Here is a 17,824-nt window from a genome sequence, read left to right on the forward strand (position 1 = left end):
CCTTCTACACTCTCTCCCAGAGCACCTCCAGCAGGACGGAGCTCTCTTTGTCCACAGTGGTAACTGGCTTGATGAACCACACTGATTGGCTGCCTTCCCTTCCCTGTCTCCACTCTCCACTCTCTGTTGGTGTTTCCTGGGTCAACAACCAAATGAACTCCTTGCACTCAAATATAATCCTCAGTATCTGTTTCTGGCGGGAACTCAAATCAGAGTCCTGGTGAAATGTAAATGGGGCAGAAATCTGCAGGCAGGACTGGAGGACCTGTTTGAACAAACCTCCAGCACCCCAAAAACTGGTGGTCAGGCTGTAGAGAGAGCTATCTTATGATCTGGAAAACTGGTAGCTGGGCTGTAAGGAAGAAGGGGTCTCTGGAATCTCACTAGTGCTCAGATCCCAGCTCTTCTGGAGGGAAAGGTTTGATAACTCATAACATTTGAAGACATTGGTAAATGAATTCAACTAAAGATGAAATCAAGCCCAGGCCCAGCTGAAGTACAGATTAAATGGATTTGGACCCCTCCACACTAGAAGCCCAATGGAAGGAGCATGTAAATTCAATGTCTACTATATTACAAAAATTATGACACACACAAAGAAGCAAGAAAATGGGACCATAATTAAGAGCAAAAACAATCAGTAGAAATAGACACACGAATGACTCAAATCTTTAAACGATCAGACAAGAACTTTAAAATATTTATGGTAAATAGTGGAAAAGGTGGATAACGTGTGAACACATGGGGAATTTCAAAAATTTTAAATCAAAACTATAAAAAAAGATGAAATAAAAATGCTAGAAACAAAAAAGACAATGTCAGAAATGAAGAATTCATTTGATGGGCTTAAGAACAGATTAGTCACAGCAGAGAAAGGTCAGTGAATTAAAGACAATGGAAATTACCCAAACGTAAACATAGGAAAGAAAAACAATGAGGGGAAGAGGCACAAAGCATCTGAGAATTGGGGGACAACGCCAGGTGTTTAGACATTAGTCTTTAGAGGACAATCCAAGTCTCTGAAGGAGAGGAGAGAAAGAGAGAACGTGGCAGAAGAAATATTTCAAGAGATAATGGTTGACAATTTTCCAAAATTTACGCAAGACATCAGCCCAAAGATCCAACAGCTCACAGACCCCCAAACAGGGCCAAAAGAAAGAAAACTATATTTTGGCAATCATAAACAAACTGCTGAAAACTGAGGATAAAGAGGAAAATCTGAAAAGCAGCCAGAAGAAAAGAGACCCGTCACGTACAGTGGGCGTCCATGGTCAGAATGACAGCCGAGTCCTCGTCAGAAATGAGGACGGAAGACAATGGAACGACATCTGCAACTTGAAAGAGAAAATCAAAACCTGTCAGCTGAGACTTCTGTATCCAGTGAAAATGTCCTTCAAGATTGAAGGCAAAATAAGAACGTTTTCAGGCAAACAAAAGCTGAGAGAATTTGTCTCCAGCAAATCTGTATATAAAAAATGCTGGAAAGCAGTTCTTCAGGCTGAAGGGATATCATACGAGACAGAAGCCCAGTGAGTGAAAGAGGAGCATCAGAGGAGGCGACTGGAAGACGAAGCTGAGCTCCAAGCTGTCTGTGTCCTATGAAAGTCAGAGCAAAGGGGGAGGAGGCTGAGCAAGCAAGTACCCAGAGACTCTGGAAACATCTGATCCCAGGAAAACCAGTCTCCCTGCACCAAAGTTCCTGCGTGGCACCCAGCCATCTCTCTTATCCAAGCCGACCCTGAAATATTCAAGCTCAAGTGGAACTCAAGATGGAGAGCCGCTAGATCTGCATGCACCTGTGAAAGGAAGGTCACACACAAGTCAACCAAGAGTCTGGTGTTGAAATAACATGAAACTTACAAGAAGGATTTTTAAAATGCAAATAGGATCCCATCCTGCTCTAATAGAAATAAACACACACACACACATGCACACACTTCTTATGAGCACAACTGTAAGGTCGCATGTGCCAGCTGCAAGGGGCAACTCCAGACAGAGGCACTAACTCTGAGCCCAGACAGCCGATTGTGACCTGCCTTCCATCGTTGCAATTCACCGAAACTTTGGAACTGATTTATGCATGAAGTGATGCTCTTACCAGGAATGGGAGCTTTATTTTATTACCTAAATGTTGATTTTTTATAAATCTCTCAAGAATTATCTGGTTCAACAAAGTGCATGTAATGGAGCTCTTACTTTGAACATAAAATTATATTTTTATAAAAAGAAAATCCATTCCTTGGGCACTGTTTTACCTTCTTCGTGGGGGTGTAAATTGGTGAAGCCCTTGGGAGAGCAATCTTGCAGTGTCTGTCAAGATTTAAGGTCACATTCCCACGGAATCCAGCAATTCTGCTTCCGGAAACCTATCCTGAATACTTGCACCTGTGCACACAGATGTAAGCACAGCGTGGCTATGTTTTATGTGAATTTGACTTGGGTAAATTTGAAATAAGATAAAAGTATTCAGTCTCATTTTATGTGCAAATTTGAAATAGAGAGAATGCAAAAATGTTGTCACGTGTTCAGCGTCTCATGAATGGTGGCTGTGTTTACACTGGTGTCGCTGGTGGCAGCACCGTAGCTGGCAGGACCCACTGCCCTTCATCAGTCCTGGGGGAAAACCTCTCTCAGATGTGGCATGTTTTGTGTTATCTGAGATCTTCAGGAATATACCCGTCACTTAAAATGAGACCAGCCTAGATGATAGTATTTCCTGCAGCACTCTGCGTAATGACAAAATACCTGCTGCTCTCGATGTCTGCACCTAGGAAAGTAGTTCAGTGGGAATTCTGTACTATGGGACATTACGTAGCTATAAAAAAATCAGATAGGCTTGAGCAGTGGTCGCCCAACTCTGGCCCGCTACCTGTTTTTGTACGGCCCGCAAGCTGAAAGAACAGTTGTATGATTTTAAATGGTTGAAAAAAATTTTTAAAAAGAATAATATCTTCTGACATGTAAAAATCCTATGGAATCCAAATTTCAGTGTCCATAAATGAAGTTTACTGACACACAACCACACCCATTTGTTTACATACTGTCTATGGCTGTGTTTGCGTGATAATGGCAAAGTTGAGACCCTATAGCCGCAAAGCCTAAGATATTTACTATCTGGCCCACTCCAGGAAGAGTTTGCTGACCCCTGGGCTAGAGGTACTTTTAGGCCAATAACAATTTTCACACAGTGCTTACTGTGTCCTACGTTGTTTTCCAGGGACCTTATATCTGTTAACTTACTTAACCCACAAGGCAATGCTAAAATCTAGCTGCTGCCTTTATTTCTATGTTCCAGGTGAGTAAACTGAGGCACAGAGAGGGGAAGTTGTTTGTCAAAAGTCACACAGCTGAGGAGTGTCACAGATGGGATCTGAACTCAAGCAGTCTGGCTGTAGGACCGATGCCTAAACAGCTACGAGAGGCCTGGGCACTATTGGCATTTGGGGCTGGGTCCTTCTCTGCTGTGGGGGCCTGTCCTGAGCATTGTAGGATGTCTAGCAGCATCTCTGGCCTCCACCCACTTGATGCAGAGTATCTCCCCAATCTTGACAACCAAAAATGTCTCTAGACACTGCCCAGTGTCCTCTGGGGGGAAAAATCCCCCCCTGGTCGAGAACCACTCCCCTGGACACATTAAGTGGAAACAATAACTTGCAGAGCAATGTCTGTGATGGATTACACCAAGAAGGATGTTCGTGTAAACGTGCGTCTATGCAAACGTAGACAACCGTCCCTTCTGGGGTGAAGGAAGAGCGGCAGAGAAGGTGAAAAGATGTCCATGGTGGGCTCTGGATATTTCTTTTCTTCTTTTTTTTTATAATTTTATTTATTTATTTATTTTTCCCCCAAAGCCCCAGTAGACAGTTGTATGTCATAGCTGTGCATCCTTCTAGTTGCTGTATGTGGGACGCGGCCTCAGCATGGCCGGAGAAGCAGTGCGTCGGTGCGCGCCCGGGATCCGAACCCGGGCCGCCAGCAGCGGAGTGCGCGCACTTAACCGCTAAGCCACGGGGCTGGCCTCTTCTTTTTTTTTAATCATATAGAGTATCACTGTTTAATTTTTTTAAGTTTTAAAAGAATCACGTTTTTAAAAAATCAGCAGTAACAGCCATGAAAACTTTCACTTTCTCCTGCCCCTGCTAAATAAATGTTGAACAAATATTTTTTAAATATTGGCTTGAAGTGGTGCAAATGACTCACTTTCCTGGGCTACCCACGTGTCCTGCCTGCTCCTCCTCAGCGAGACAATGAACATAAAGCGTCTGGTGCAGGGCCTGGTGGCAGGCAGGCACTCAAAAATCAGTAGATAAACTGAGGCTGAGAATCAGGATTCATGAACGAACCTTCCTCTTAGAAATGAACAAAAATTGGTTCATTTCTGCAACTCGGGAATGGGGAGACCAGTGCTGCCTTCCTCTGGCTCCAACCTGTGTTTTGATTTTATTTGAGATCTTCACAGCTGCTAGAATGTTCTCTGGGTCCCTGAGTGGTTATGATGACACCAACATCAACAGTAATAATAATAGCTGCTGCTTTAGGAGGGCTGAGTGTGTGCCGGGGGAACCATTCTGTGCACTTAGCCCACGATAGCCCTGGGGGGTGGTCCTCGTATCACCTCCCATTTTACAGATGAGGAGACTGAAGCACCGAGGGGTTAAGGAATTTGCTTAGAGTCACAGAACTGGTGAGTGGCAGAACCCTGCATCAGATCCAAGCTTTGGACCGTGAACCCTGAACCCTGTGGAAGTACTTGATGGGCATCCTTGACTCTGCACAGGTTTCCTCCGAAGGAGACATTCTGTTGGAGAAGCTTCCAGATGCGGTGGGGTTCCTGGTGGTCTCTGAAGACGAGTCCCTTCTTGCAGCAGGTAGCGTTTGGCTCTCACTGGGGAGGGATGAGGAGGCAGCCCGGATTTGGGTGGAAGTGAAGAGGGGTCTGGGAAACGGGGGAGTCCTAGACCAGTGGCTGGCAAACTTTCTCTGCCGAGGGCCCCATAGCACCCATCACTGGCTTTGTGGACCACCAGTCTCTGTAGAAACTAGTCCACCCTGCCCTTGTAATGCAAAAGCCACCATGGATGAGATTTCCAGTGGGTGTGGCTGTGTCCCAATAAAACTTTGTGGACACTGAAATTTGAATTTCATATCACTTTCACGTGTCATGAAATAGTAATCTTATTTTGAGTTTTTCAACCATTGGAAAATGTAATCACTCTTCTTAGCTCATCGGCCATATAAAAATAGGTGGTGGGTCAAGTTGGGCTCATGGGCTGTAGTGTGCCAACCCCTGTTCTGGGCGAATCTCCTAACCTTTCTGGGCTTCTGGTTTGTTATCTCTGAAATGGAAATGTTTCTCTCTGCTGGACAGTCACAGGGATAGAGGCAGGCTGGGTTAGAGAATGGGGTACACTCAGTGGTGACCCAGCCCACACAACCCCTGCTTTTAGGGGCTTCTAGGCTAGCAGGAAAGGTGGGGACAATTAGGTAGCCACAAGAAAGAGTGGTTGGTGTTATGACAAGACAAGAATCAGGGTCTCTAGGAGCATGTGACAGGGTTCCCTTCCTTAATCTAAAGCAATCAGGGAAGGCTTCCCAGCAGAGGTGACCAACAGATGCTCCACAGACTGATATGTTTTAAAAAATACTTTTTTAGAAATCAGTCTTAGGCTCACAGCCAAATTGAGCAGAAGGTATAGAAAATTCCAGGTACTGCCCCTGCTCCCACATATGCACAGCCTCCCCCATTATCAACATCTCCCACCAGAGTGGTATATTTGTTACAATCAATGAACCTACGTTGACACATTATCATCACCCAAAGTCCATAGTTTCCATTATGGTTCACTCTTGGTGTTGTACATTCTATGGGTTTGGACAAATGTATAATGACATGTATCCATCATTACAGTCTCATACAGAGTATTCTCACTGCCCTAAAATCAGCCTGATTTTTGCAAAGACATTTCCAGGGGTGGAAGACACTCTAGACCAGTGCTGTTCAGTAATACAAGCCACAAATGTGAGCCACGTTTACAATTGTGAATGTTGTCATGACCTATTTAAACAGGTAAAAAGAAACAGGTGGCATTCATGTTAATAATGTATCTTATTTAACCCAATATATCCAAAAATTCAACATGAAATCAATATAAATATTATACAAATTTAATTTTTAAAATTCTTGTGTGAAAATTTTGAAATCTGGCATGTATTTTACACTTACAGCTGTCAACTTAAAAGGTAAATTTGCCTATTTTACCCTCAAAACCAGTTTATTCGGGAATAGCCAAAAGAATTGGCGATTTGGGACGTGCATGCTTTGGCAAACCATAGGCAAATCCAGAAAACAATGGAGAGGAGCTGGTTTCACAGAGAAAAAGGGGGAGTAGGGCGGGGCTGTTCTAAAGGTAAGTCCATTGGGGGAAAGTGACAGTTCAGGGCAGCAATGGCTTCTCATTGGCTGGGCTGCGGCGTTTCTCATTGGCTGGGCTGCAGCGTTTCTCATTGGCTGAGCTATGGCATTTCTCATTGGCTGGGCTGCAGTGTTTCTCATTGGCTGGGCTGCAGTGTTTCTCATTGGCTGAGCTGTGGTGTTTCTCATTGGCTGGGCTGCAGCGTTTCTCATTGGCTGAGCTGTGGCATTTCTCATTGGCTGGGCTGCAGCGTTTCTCATTGGCTGAGCTGTGGCATTTCTCATTGGCTGGGCTGCAGTGTTTCTCATTGGCTGAGCTGTGGTGTTTCTCATTGGCTGAGCTGTGGCATTTGTCATTGTCTGGGCTGCTGCCAGGTAAGGAGAGAAATCTTCCTTCAGTGGTTAAGTAGTTTTACTTCCTGTCTGAGATGCAGGCATCTGTCTCTTCCTGTGTGGTGTAATTGATGGTGTGTGATGGGGATGAGAGCGCCTCCTACAGGCCTTCCAAGCTCCAATTTCTTTTATTAATTTCCACATAGCTCACTTCAATTCAGACCAGCCACATTAATAGCCACATGTGGCTTGTGGTGACCATATTGGAGAATGCAGATCTGGTAGATAAACACTTATCCTCCAAGACTGACTGATAAATGATTGATGGATATATACCCTCCATCCTGCTTCCAAAAGAATTTTAGGTGGCTTAAGTATGTGTAAAATGAGGCATGAGAAATATGATGAAAGAAGAAAAAAAACAAGGGTAGAGGCACAAAATGCCATCTGAGGCCAAAAGCACTGAGGACCTCAGTGACCTAGAGACTTGTTACAGTTGGGTTTCAACTGTGGCTCTTTCCAGCATCCAGTAAGAAGGAGCCTGGACAGTTTCCCTATCCACAGTTTTGGGAACAAACCTGTTGCTTAAGAGATGTACCCTGATCCTGACTTAGCTAAGATCAGGCAAGGATTTCTTTCAAGTGTCATAAAGAGAATTCATAAATAGGTTCAGAGGTCCCCAAGATCACCTTCAGGTTTGAGGATTCGGCAGGGCTCACAGAACTCAGAAAAGCTCTCATGCTCACAGTCTCAGTTCATTACAGTTCATTTTAGCAAAAGGATACAGATTAAAATCAGCCGAGGGAAGAGACACACAGGGCAGAGCCCAGAAGAGACCAGGCAGGAGCTTCCAGGTGCCCTCTCCCAGTGGAGTCGTGCCGACAGCACTTACTTCTCCCAGCAACTGTATGTGACAACACACATGGTGTACTGCCAATCAGGGACACTCACCCCAGCCTTAGTGTCCAGGATTTTTACTGGGGGTTGGTTGTGTAGACTTGGCTGACCACCTGCACAGCTGACCTTAGTCTCCAGCCCCCCTTGAGGTCAAGCTGACACTGCATGTCCCAAAACCTCCCCCCTAAATCACACTGTGAGCACAGACCATCCAGTGTGGCCTGAGGCCTCAGGTAAACAAAGACACTCTTCTCAGGCAGGACATTCCAAGGGCTTAGAGGGCCCCTCCCAGGAGCTGGGCTAGGGCCAAATTTCTTCCATGTGCAGTGTGAGGACAACTCAGGCCTGCTGAGTTAATCCTTTGCTGCATAAGAATGTAATGGAGATATCCATGGACAGTAGATAATTTGGTGCATTTCATCAGTTTTCTATAACATCCTTCCATGTGAGCCTCATAGTCAAGTACAATTCAATAAAAGCAGTTCCATGGAGGGTGTGGAGAGGCAATAAGACAGACTCTCAGCCCCCAGCTTCCCACTGGCCAGACTTGACCCAGGGGTTGTCAGGAGGCTAAATGGAGATGATGCATGCGAGGTGCAGAGCACAGAGACTCACACCATAACCCTTCAGTGTGAGACTTAACCTTATAACAGTAGCTAATACTTGGGTGCTGACAATGTGTCAGAACCTGTCCTAAGCAATGTACGTGTGTTAACTCCTTTACACCCTGATGGCCCTGGGAGGCAGGTGCTTTCATTATTCTCATTTATAGATGGGGAAACAGAGGCACAAAGAAATTACGTTGCTTGAGGTTACAGAGCTATAAGTGGAGGGGCTAGGATTTGAATCCGCAGTCAGGCTCAACTCTGACCCTCAGATATGATGGTGAATGCCTGTTTACTTACCAATAGTAACTTATTTCTGAACATCGAGAAGAATTGATGGCCTGCCTATCTTGTAAGCAATAATTTCTGTGCAAGCATAGGGTGTCCACTTGAGTGGGGTCCATGCAAACCCATGACTCACTGAGCAGAGTTGTCCCTCTCTAACCAGCTGAAATGTCCTGGGGCTGCTGTAACAAACTACCACCCAGACGTGGTGGCTTCAAACAGCAGAAATTTCTTCTCTCACAGTTCTAGAGGCCAGAAGCCCAAAATCGTGCTGTTGGCAGAGCTGTGTTCCCTCCACAGGCTCCAGAGAAGAATCCTTTTTTTTTTGCCTCCTCCAGCTTCTGCCGTATGATTCCTTGAGTGGCCACATTTCTCCAGTCTCTGCCTCTGTCTTCACAGGGCCTTCTCCATTGTGTGTGTCTCTGTCTGCACCCAGTCCCAAGGCTTCATTGCCCTTATTACAAATTATAACCACTTTTCTGCCTCACTCATTGACGTCACCTGCCTGTTCCCTAAGGAGTTCGCAGCTCTGCAGCCTAAAATGGGTCTGTCGTACCTCTCTGGTTGTGAAGTAGGAGGACCCATGTAAGCCCCAGGGGGAGCAGAACAGGCCTGGGACCCTCCCTTCACTTTTCTACCCCAAATTAAAAAGACTGCCGTGCCTCAAAAAAAATTGTAACCATTTTATTTTCCTTCCTTCCTTCCTCCCCTCCTTCCTTCCTTCCTTCCATCTTCAAAACATATTTAGAGGGTGGCCTGGTGGCACAGTGGTTCAGTTCGGTGCGCTCTGCTTTGGTGGCCCAGGTTTGTGGGTTTGGATCCCGGGCGCAGACCTACACCATTCGTCAGCCATGCTGTGGCAGCGACCCACATACAAAGTGGAGGAAGATGGGCACAGATGTTGGCTCAGGGCTAATCTTCCTCACCAAAACAAAACAAAAAAAACATATTCACTGTCTCCAGCTTGGTGCTGAGTTCTGGGATACCATGATACGCCCGAACAGGCTGTCTCAGTTCTTTGGAAACTCACAGTCTTGTGACAATAAATAACTTCACTGTTGTCTTTGAGAGTCTTGACCGCTGTTGTCACACCCCTGTAACTGTCAGCCGTGTGAAGATAGGGGCCGTATCGGGCTTGTTCACCATGTGTTCCTTCCGCTCGCTCATGGTGGCTGCTCAATAAAGAATCTGTGTTAATTGAATTGGATTCCTCTCGAGGTCTTCAGAAAATGAAAGGCGTTAACACCAGGCCCTGCCTTTTCAGGCTTTGGGAGATCCGTGCGGGTATTCTTGGCCGACTCACGGGGCTTTCACCGGTTCATGGCCACTGACCTCGAACACGAGGACACAGTGGAGACAGCCGTTTTTGGTCCTGAGAACAATGTGATTGTCACCGGGTCCCGGGACGCACTCATTCAGGTGAGGGGGAGATTCAGGGCCCATCACCCTTACCTCTGCCTCCGCAATAGAGAGTATGATTCTTTAGGGATCTTCTGGCTTCAAAATACAGAAATCCACAAAAAGTAGTGCAGGCAAAGCAGGCAGGGAGGATGGGGGGGGGGGTCTCCTGGGACTCGGGGGCAGACCTGGGGGGGAATTACCAAAATATTCAATGGAAGAGATAGCATTCTCACTGAACTTGAACAGCTGGGAGGATTGTGGCCTTCAGGGTGGAGCAGGGTTGGGAAGAGAGGAGGAAAATTCCCATTAAGCTCAGAGTTCTCAAAGCTGGCAAGAAAAGTGTACAATAAGGTAGCGGCTGTCCAATGTTCTGTTCTGAGGACCTCTGCATTCTCAAAGATCGCTGAGGACCCCAAAGAGCTTTTGTGTATGTGGGTTATATCATTTTGCTTTACATATTTTTAGCAAATGATTTACTTTGGAATAATTTTAGGATTTATAGAAGAGTTGCAAAGACAGCCTAGAGTCCCCCACATGTGTATATCTACTCTGCACCAAGCTTGCCCCAACGTTAATACCTCACCATACCTGCATCCCTTCATTAAACCAAGAAATTAACTTGGGGACAATAGTATTAGCTGATCTGCAGATTCTGTTCCCATTTCACCAGCTTTCCTACAAATGTCCTTTTTATTTGATTCCAGGATCCAATCCAGAATCCTGCATTGCATTTAGTATCTATTGATAATAATTTTGTTGTTAGTGGCATTGAGTCACTTCTGACTCCTAGTGCCTCTGTGGACAGCAGAGCAGGACCCTGCCCGGTCTTTTTACACCATCCTCTCACCTTCCAGTGCTCTACCAGACAATGCTCTACTGCTATTCATAGGGGTTTCATGGCTAATTTTTAAAAGTGGCTGGCCAGGTCCTTCTTCCTAGTCTGTCTTATTCTGGAAGCTCTGCTGAAACCTGTCCACCATGGGGGATCCTGCTGGTATTTGAAGTACTGGTGGCAGAGCTTTCAGCATCCCAGCAACACGCAGCTGCCACAATATGACAACCGACAGAGGGTGGTGTCGTTCCCTGACTGGGAAACAAACCCAGGCCGTGGGGGTGAGGGCACCGAATCTTAACCACTAGACTTTGAGAATTACCATATTAAAAATTAAAAATGAGGAAATCCAAAAACACTTATCCATTAATTCATTAACATGACATATCAACATCATAGCATACTTTTATGAAAACTACTGTATTTTCTGAAACAAAAAAGCTCATGAGAAGAGGTCATTGTTTCACATTTCTGCAAACCTCTTTCCTGTCTGGCTTAAGAAGACAATTAGATTTGCATATTTGATTCTCCTATCTGTTGTGATACCACATGTCCCATAGCTTTCGGAAAACTCCACTGCTCACTTGTGAGAGGAAGAGAGAGTGGAAAAGGCAAATGCCATCTTAGAATTATTATGAAAATAGGTTTGCTCTTGTAGACCTTGAAAAGGCCTGGGGGTACCCTCCAGGGGCTCCCTGGGACACACTTTGAGAACTGCTGTGGTAGCGGATGGTGAGATGTGGGGAAGTTTGAAGGAGTGGGGAGATGTGAAGGAATTCACCGCAGGTAGACAAATGGGCTTAAGCATATTTCCGAGCTACAGCAGCATGAGGAAGAAGTAAGCTCTGCCCCTCTGCTCTCCATCCTCAGGTGTGGAGTCTGTCAGAGCAGGGGACCCTGTTGGACATCCTGGAAGGTGTCGGGGCCCCCGTGAGCCTGCTGGCCCGGGGTGGGGCCTTGGTGGCATCTGCTTCCCAGCAGTCCTCGTCTTTTAAAGTCTGGGATCTCAGCTACACTCAGAAGCCGCGGGTCTCTACCCCGTTTCTGGACCGCACCGGCCTCACTGCGGTGTCACACAATGGAGGCTACGTTTACTTCCCCAAAATTGGGGACAAAAACAAAGTCACCATTTGGGACTTAGCAGAAGGTTTGTAAGATATAAGCGTGGTCATTTGTGTGGGTCAGAATTGAAGCCTCTGTCTTGGTCTGTTTGGGAGTTATAATAAAACACCATAGACTGGGGGGCATGGGGCTTAAGCAACAGACGTTTATTTCTCACGGTTCTGGAGGCTGGATGTCCAGGATCAGGGCACTGGCAGATCAGTATCTGGTGAGAGCTGACTAGACGGCATCTTTTCATGGGATCCTCAGATGGCCGACAGCAGAGAGGGAAACAAGCTCATGTACCTTTTATGAGGGCACTCATCCCATCATGGGGCTCCACCCTTGTGACCTCATCACCCCACAAAGGCCCACCTCCTAACACATGGCACTAAGGGTTAGGATTTTAACATATGAATCGGGGGGGAGGGGGGCACAAACCATCAGTGGCTAATAGAAAACAGGATTTGATTTTATAAATTTCTAGCTGAAGGCAATTGATAATCTGGTTGTCAATCCCTGTTTTAGTGCAGGTTCCCTGAAGCAGGGCACGTGATGGGGATATTTGCACAAGTGGTGTGTAGGGGGAGCTCCCAGCAGAAGGTGAGGGGGTGGGGAAGCAGGCTGGGCAGGGGAAGGACTGAGCAAGAAGGTGGGCTCAGCCTGATCCCACAGGGAGCCTGGGAGCATGAACTCCATCTCAGAATTGTCCCATCTGAAAGCCAGGAGATCAGCCTTTTGTACCCCCTTATTGGCCTAGTGCCATCCTTGTGGGGGGCGGGCATAGCCCTCTAGGCATTTCCAGTTAAGGGGTTCCCTTCACCCAAAGGCAATTCTCAAGGAATTGAGAGAGAAGCATACGGCAGTGGGCAGCCTTGGGTCTCGGTGTGTCACCAACAGTATCTGCTGCCATCCTCAGTGGGGAGATGGAGATATAGAAATTCCATATTAATGATAAAATAATAGGAGAAAAGAATTCACTCTCAAGTTCATGGGTTCATGGATTTGGCAGACATCTATTTAGGGCCAGCCACGGGGTGGGGCTCTGGGGGTCGGCACAGAGCAAGTCAGACAAAGTTACGATTAGATTCTCAAGGCGCTTGCCTGATAGCTGTGGGCGAGGCAGGACACAGAGAAGTGGAGCGTGGTGCAGGATGAGACCGGAGTCTGCAAACTCAGGCCGGAGGGCCAAATCCAGACACATCCATTCACTTACATCTGGTCTGGGGCTGCTTTGGGGGCTACAACGGCAGGGTTGAATGGTGGCAACACAGAGCATACAGCCTGCAAGGCAAAAATATTTGCTCTCTGGCCTTTTACAGAAGTTCGTAAAGCAAACTTTGGGATGAGGCCTGGGAGGTCACCTGAGGCCTCGGAGACTGTGCAAAGGCATGCATATTTTTTTGAGGGAGTGAAAAGTCATCGGAGGGTGTTAGGCAGGGCAGTGAGATGATGTGATTTTCATTTTTAAAAGCTTAGATGGTTGGGAGGCAGGAGTGGGAGCAGGGAAACTTGCAACAGCCATGTTGAAGATTATGGATAATGAAACATTTAAAAAATGCTTAAAAATAAGAAACCGTGGAATGAGCGTTCCTGTGATCTGTTCTTGGTGTGGTCTTCTCCCCGTGGCAGGTGAGGAACAAGATGCCCTGGACACGTCCAGTGAGGTCAGGTGTCTGGAGGTCGCCGAGCAAGCCAAGCTCCTTTTCACCGGCCTCAGTTCCGGGACCGTCCTGGTGTTCCCCCTGGATTCCAGGCGGGATGTGATGTGCATCCCCCCTCCGGAGGCCCGGAGAGCCGTCAACTGCATGGCCCTGAGTAAGGGTGAGGAGCGCCTGGCCATCGCCTATGACAGCATCGTCCTGGTGCTGGACCTCAGCCCTGGGGACCCCTGTCCCGTCATCGACGGGCCAACCTACACCTTCCATGCCCAGCTGCCTGAGACCATATCCAGCGTGGCCGTGCTGGCCGACTCCCGCGTGATCTACGGCACGACCAACGGCGGCCTCTTCCTTTATGAGTGTGCGAATTCCCAAGTGTTCCCTCTGGAGGCCCACGGGAGCCAGGTCACCTGCGTGGAGGTCAGCCATCACGGGCAGCTGGCGGTCAGCGGCTCCGAGGAAGCCCTGCTGTGTCTCTGGGACCTGCAGGCCTGCAAGTGGAAATTCGAGCTGAGCGACACGGTGCGTGACCGGCCATTACCACACACGTGCTAGGTCCTGGCATCAGGAACCTGAGGACAGGCGTCATTTATTAAGTGCACACCACGTGCCATCGGCCTGGGTCAGGCCTGGGGTGAGGCAAGTGAGAGGCACTCGCCTCGGGAGCAGAGTTTCAGGGGCTGCCAAAAAACTCAGCAATCAGGAGAAAGATATTTTAATGTGATGTTTAAAAAAATCAAAACAACTACAAAAATCCATGAAGAACAAAATATCAACATTTTAAAAAAAGACAGGATCAATCCTGTGCTGGCACAGCCCTGCCTCACTCTCCTCACCCTAATCCTGACTGCGCCATTCTTTCACCCAAAAGTTTTCGTTTTTCTTTTTGAGGAAGATTGGCCCTGAGCTAACATCCTCCTCTTTTTGCTGAGGAAGGTTAGCCCTGAGCTAACATCTGTGCCCATCTTCATCTATTTTGTATGTGGGTCGCCACCACAGTATGGCTTGATGAGCAGTGCATAGGTCCACGCCTGGGATCCGAACCCACGAAGCCCAGGCCACTGAAGCGGAGTGCGTGAACTTAACCACTATGCCACCAGGCCGGCTCCCACCCAAAAGTTTTGAGTGCACATTCCTATGCCAGGCCCCTTTCTAGCTCTGAGGAAGCAGCTGCAACCAGGACAGACACCATCCCACCTCTTGGAGCCACGTTCTAGGTGGGGAGATGCTGTGAGCCCTGTGAGGACAGGGTCCTTTCTGCTTTGCTCAGCGGGGTGGTCCCGTCCCCAGGAGAGCTCCTCATCTACCCTCCGTGCTCAACAAGCGTGAAGTAAAAATAAAACAGCAAATACATGATGGGCTGGTGAGCAACAGGGCTTTGAAGAAAGACATAGGGCAAGGGCAAGAGGGTAGAGTGACAAGGGCTGCTATTTAAGGTCAAATAAGTCTGGTGGAACAGCATTCTAGGCAGAGGAACAGCAACATCGAAGGGTCTGAAGAGGGAAACTGGTGATTGCTTTACATACGAATGTCTAATAGTTTGCACTGTCCATCTCTTAAGGAACAATTATAATTTTTGTATTAATATTAAGAGCTATATTGTATATTTTAATGTAATATATTCACATTACATTAAAATATACATATTAAAATATCATTCTATAATTTGATCCTCACAATAATCTTGTGAGGTTGGTGTTATTATCCCAGTTTTTCAGATGGAGAAGGAAGGTGGTACTGTAGGTTGCAAGATGTAAAAATTGTTAATAAACACAAGGAGAGGATCTTGTAACTAAGAGAACAGACTAGGTATAGTTTCATCTTAAAAGGCCTTTGTCCCACCTGACTGACTGACTTTTGTGAAGACACTGTGCGCCTGGGGTGTAAGTAATCTTTTGCCTTGTTGAGATGGGGAGTGTCAGCACAGCAGTTAAATACACCTGGATTTTTGTCTTTGTCTTTAAATAAACTTAATTTCGGAAATAGTTTAGATTTACAGATAAGTTGTGAAGATAGTACAAAGGTTCCCATCTACCTACCCCCCACCTGGCTTCCCCTGTGTTAACAAATCTTATGTGACTAGAGTACCTTTGTCAAAACTAAGAAATTAACATGGGAACAAAATTATTAAATAAACTATCAACTTTATTGGGATCATAGATTTTTCAATGAATTCCATTTTTCTGTTCTAGGATTCAATCCAGGATCCCATATTGCATTTAGCACACAGTAATGCAAACACAATTATAGCTAATATTTGTATATCTGAGGTCCTTTAAGAAATTTAATCCTATAATTCCCACTCTCCAATGCAAAACCTCTCAATCTAATCTCTCTGAAGATGTGTTTTGGTCCTGGGAATAGTGACGCTACCCATCTCTCCAGGTTCTCGCTGGATCCACCCCTGTGGGGTGCTTTCAAGCCGGGCTTTCTACACACCTGCCTCGAGGTTGGTCTCCTGGGTGCCTTTCAGTCTGAAATCAAGATCACGTTGTCTTTTCAACAGAATTCTTACTGTCGAGGAGTCCAGTGCGCTTGCTTCTCCAAGGACGACAAGTCTGTGTATGCCGGCCTGAAGGACCGCTCCATAATCGTCTGGAGTGTGCTGGACGGTGAGTCGTGGGCTTGGACAGCAGGACTGAACTTTGCACCAGGAGAAGGGCCCTGTCCTGGGTCCTGAGCATTAGAAGGCCCCGCTCTGGCCTCCCCTAGCTGGGTCCCTCCGCTTAGGGAGGCGTCTGCAGGCCAAGGGGACAGGCTCACCTGGAGCTACACCTTCTCGTCTAGACCCGCGATCTGGGTACTCAGAACTGCAGCACTCCCTCCCCAGCTGGCCTCGCACCCGCTTTAGGGCCAGTGCGGACCACCTCCCGAGGTCCATCCTTCCAAGGCTGGACTGCACCCCCAGTATGTGCACCCCTAGGCTCAGGGGGTGGCCATGGGGTGGTGTGCGTGCAGTCTGGATGTGTGAGCTGGGTGGGGGTTCACACGTCTCTGTGTGAGGTCCTGAGGGCTGTAAGACGGAGCTCGTGCGGGGAGAGAAGCACAAGCCACAAACAGCTGGGGGCTGGCTCTCCCACACCGTTACACTCCAGCATGGAACTGAAGCCCGAGAATTCCCAACCCAAACCTGACCTTCCAGGTGGTTCCGAAGGTACCTCCATCAATGTAGGAGGATAGAGCATATTTCACATATCGTGTCTTAATGCACGTGGCCTTGACTCATTCTCTTGCCCCAGGCCCTGTAAATGTTAGGGGCAGCCTGTTTAGGACAAATGCTTTCAAAACCCCATGGCTCTTGGTCTGTTCAATATTACGCTAAGTGCATATTAACAAGAGTTAACATTTGTTTTTGTGTGTGTGTGTGTGTGTGTGAGGAAGATCAGCCCTGAGCTAACATCCATGCCAATCCTCATCTTGTTGCTGAGGAAGACCGGCCCTGAGCTAACATCTATTGCCAATCCTCCTCCTTTTTTTCCCTTTTTCTCCCCAAAGCCCCAGTAGATAGTTGTGTGTCATAGTTGCACATCCTTCTAGTTGCTGTATGTGGGACGCAGCCTCAGCATGGCCGGAGAAGCGGTGCTTTGGTGCGCGCCCGGGATCCGAACCCGGGCCGCCAGTAGCAGAGCACGCACCCAACTATTAAGCCATGGGGCCGGCCCCAAAGAGTTAACATTTCTTGTGTACAGGGTACTGTCACTGAGCCATTTAGTTCTCTCAACAGCCACCCCATTTTGCAGAGCAAAAACTGCGGCTCTGAAAGACAGAGTGACTTGCCCAAGGTCACACAGTGAGTAACTGATAGGCTGTGATTTGAAGCAGGTCTACCTGGTCCCCATGCTCGCCTTTGTCACCTTCCTACATTGTCTCCTATAGAGAAGGGAACCCTTATGCCACGGGTAGGGAGGTAGAGGCCATTGCTATCCCCGTTTGACAAATGAAGAAGCAGAAGTTCAGAAAGGTTAAGGGACTTTCCCAAGGTCACAAAGCAAGTAAGTGGCTGAATGAATATCTGGTAGAGTTGAACACATTGTAATCCAACACACTGTAATCCAACACATTGTAATCCAACACATTGTAGTCTAAGACAGTGTAGCAAAGATACCTGGCAAAAGTCACAGACGGCTCAGAAGCTGAGGTCTGTGGATCATGGCCTTAAAAGCCTATCCTGAGGGCTGGCCCAGAGGTGTAGTGGTTAAGTTCACGCGCTCTGCTTTGGTGGCCTGGGGTTCATGGATTTGGATCCTGGGCATGGACCTACACACTGCTCATCAAGCCATGCTGTGGCAGCGTCCCA

The 17,824-nt window shown here is 47.3% G+C and overlaps 1 protein-coding gene and 1 long non-coding RNA gene across 3 annotated transcripts in view; one reads left to right on the plus strand and one right to left on the minus strand.

Annotated features, from left to right (window-relative positions):
- Window positions 1-17,824, plus strand: part of NWD1 (NACHT and WD repeat domain containing 1) — a 61,740-nt gene that overhangs the window by 43,102 nt on the left and 814 nt on the right. The window contains 5 exon segments of the mRNA XM_058563639.1: window positions 4,778-4,868; window positions 9,797-9,951; window positions 11,636-11,912; window positions 13,499-14,049; window positions 16,034-16,139. Of these exon segments, the coding sequence (XP_058419622.1) occupies window positions 4,778-4,868; window positions 9,797-9,951; window positions 11,636-11,912; window positions 13,499-14,049; window positions 16,034-16,139 (1,180 nt within the window).
- Window positions 1-17,824, minus strand: part of LOC131419015 (uncharacterized) — a 30,405-nt gene that overhangs the window by 3,652 nt on the left and 8,929 nt on the right. The gene's annotated exons all lie outside the window — the stretch shown is intronic.

Source organism: Diceros bicornis, chromosome 20 (assembly GCF_020826845.1).
Source record: "Diceros bicornis minor isolate mBicDic1 chromosome 20, mDicBic1.mat.cur, whole genome shotgun sequence".
NCBI classification, from domain to species: Eukaryota; Metazoa; Chordata; class Mammalia; order Perissodactyla; family Rhinocerotidae; genus Diceros; species Diceros bicornis.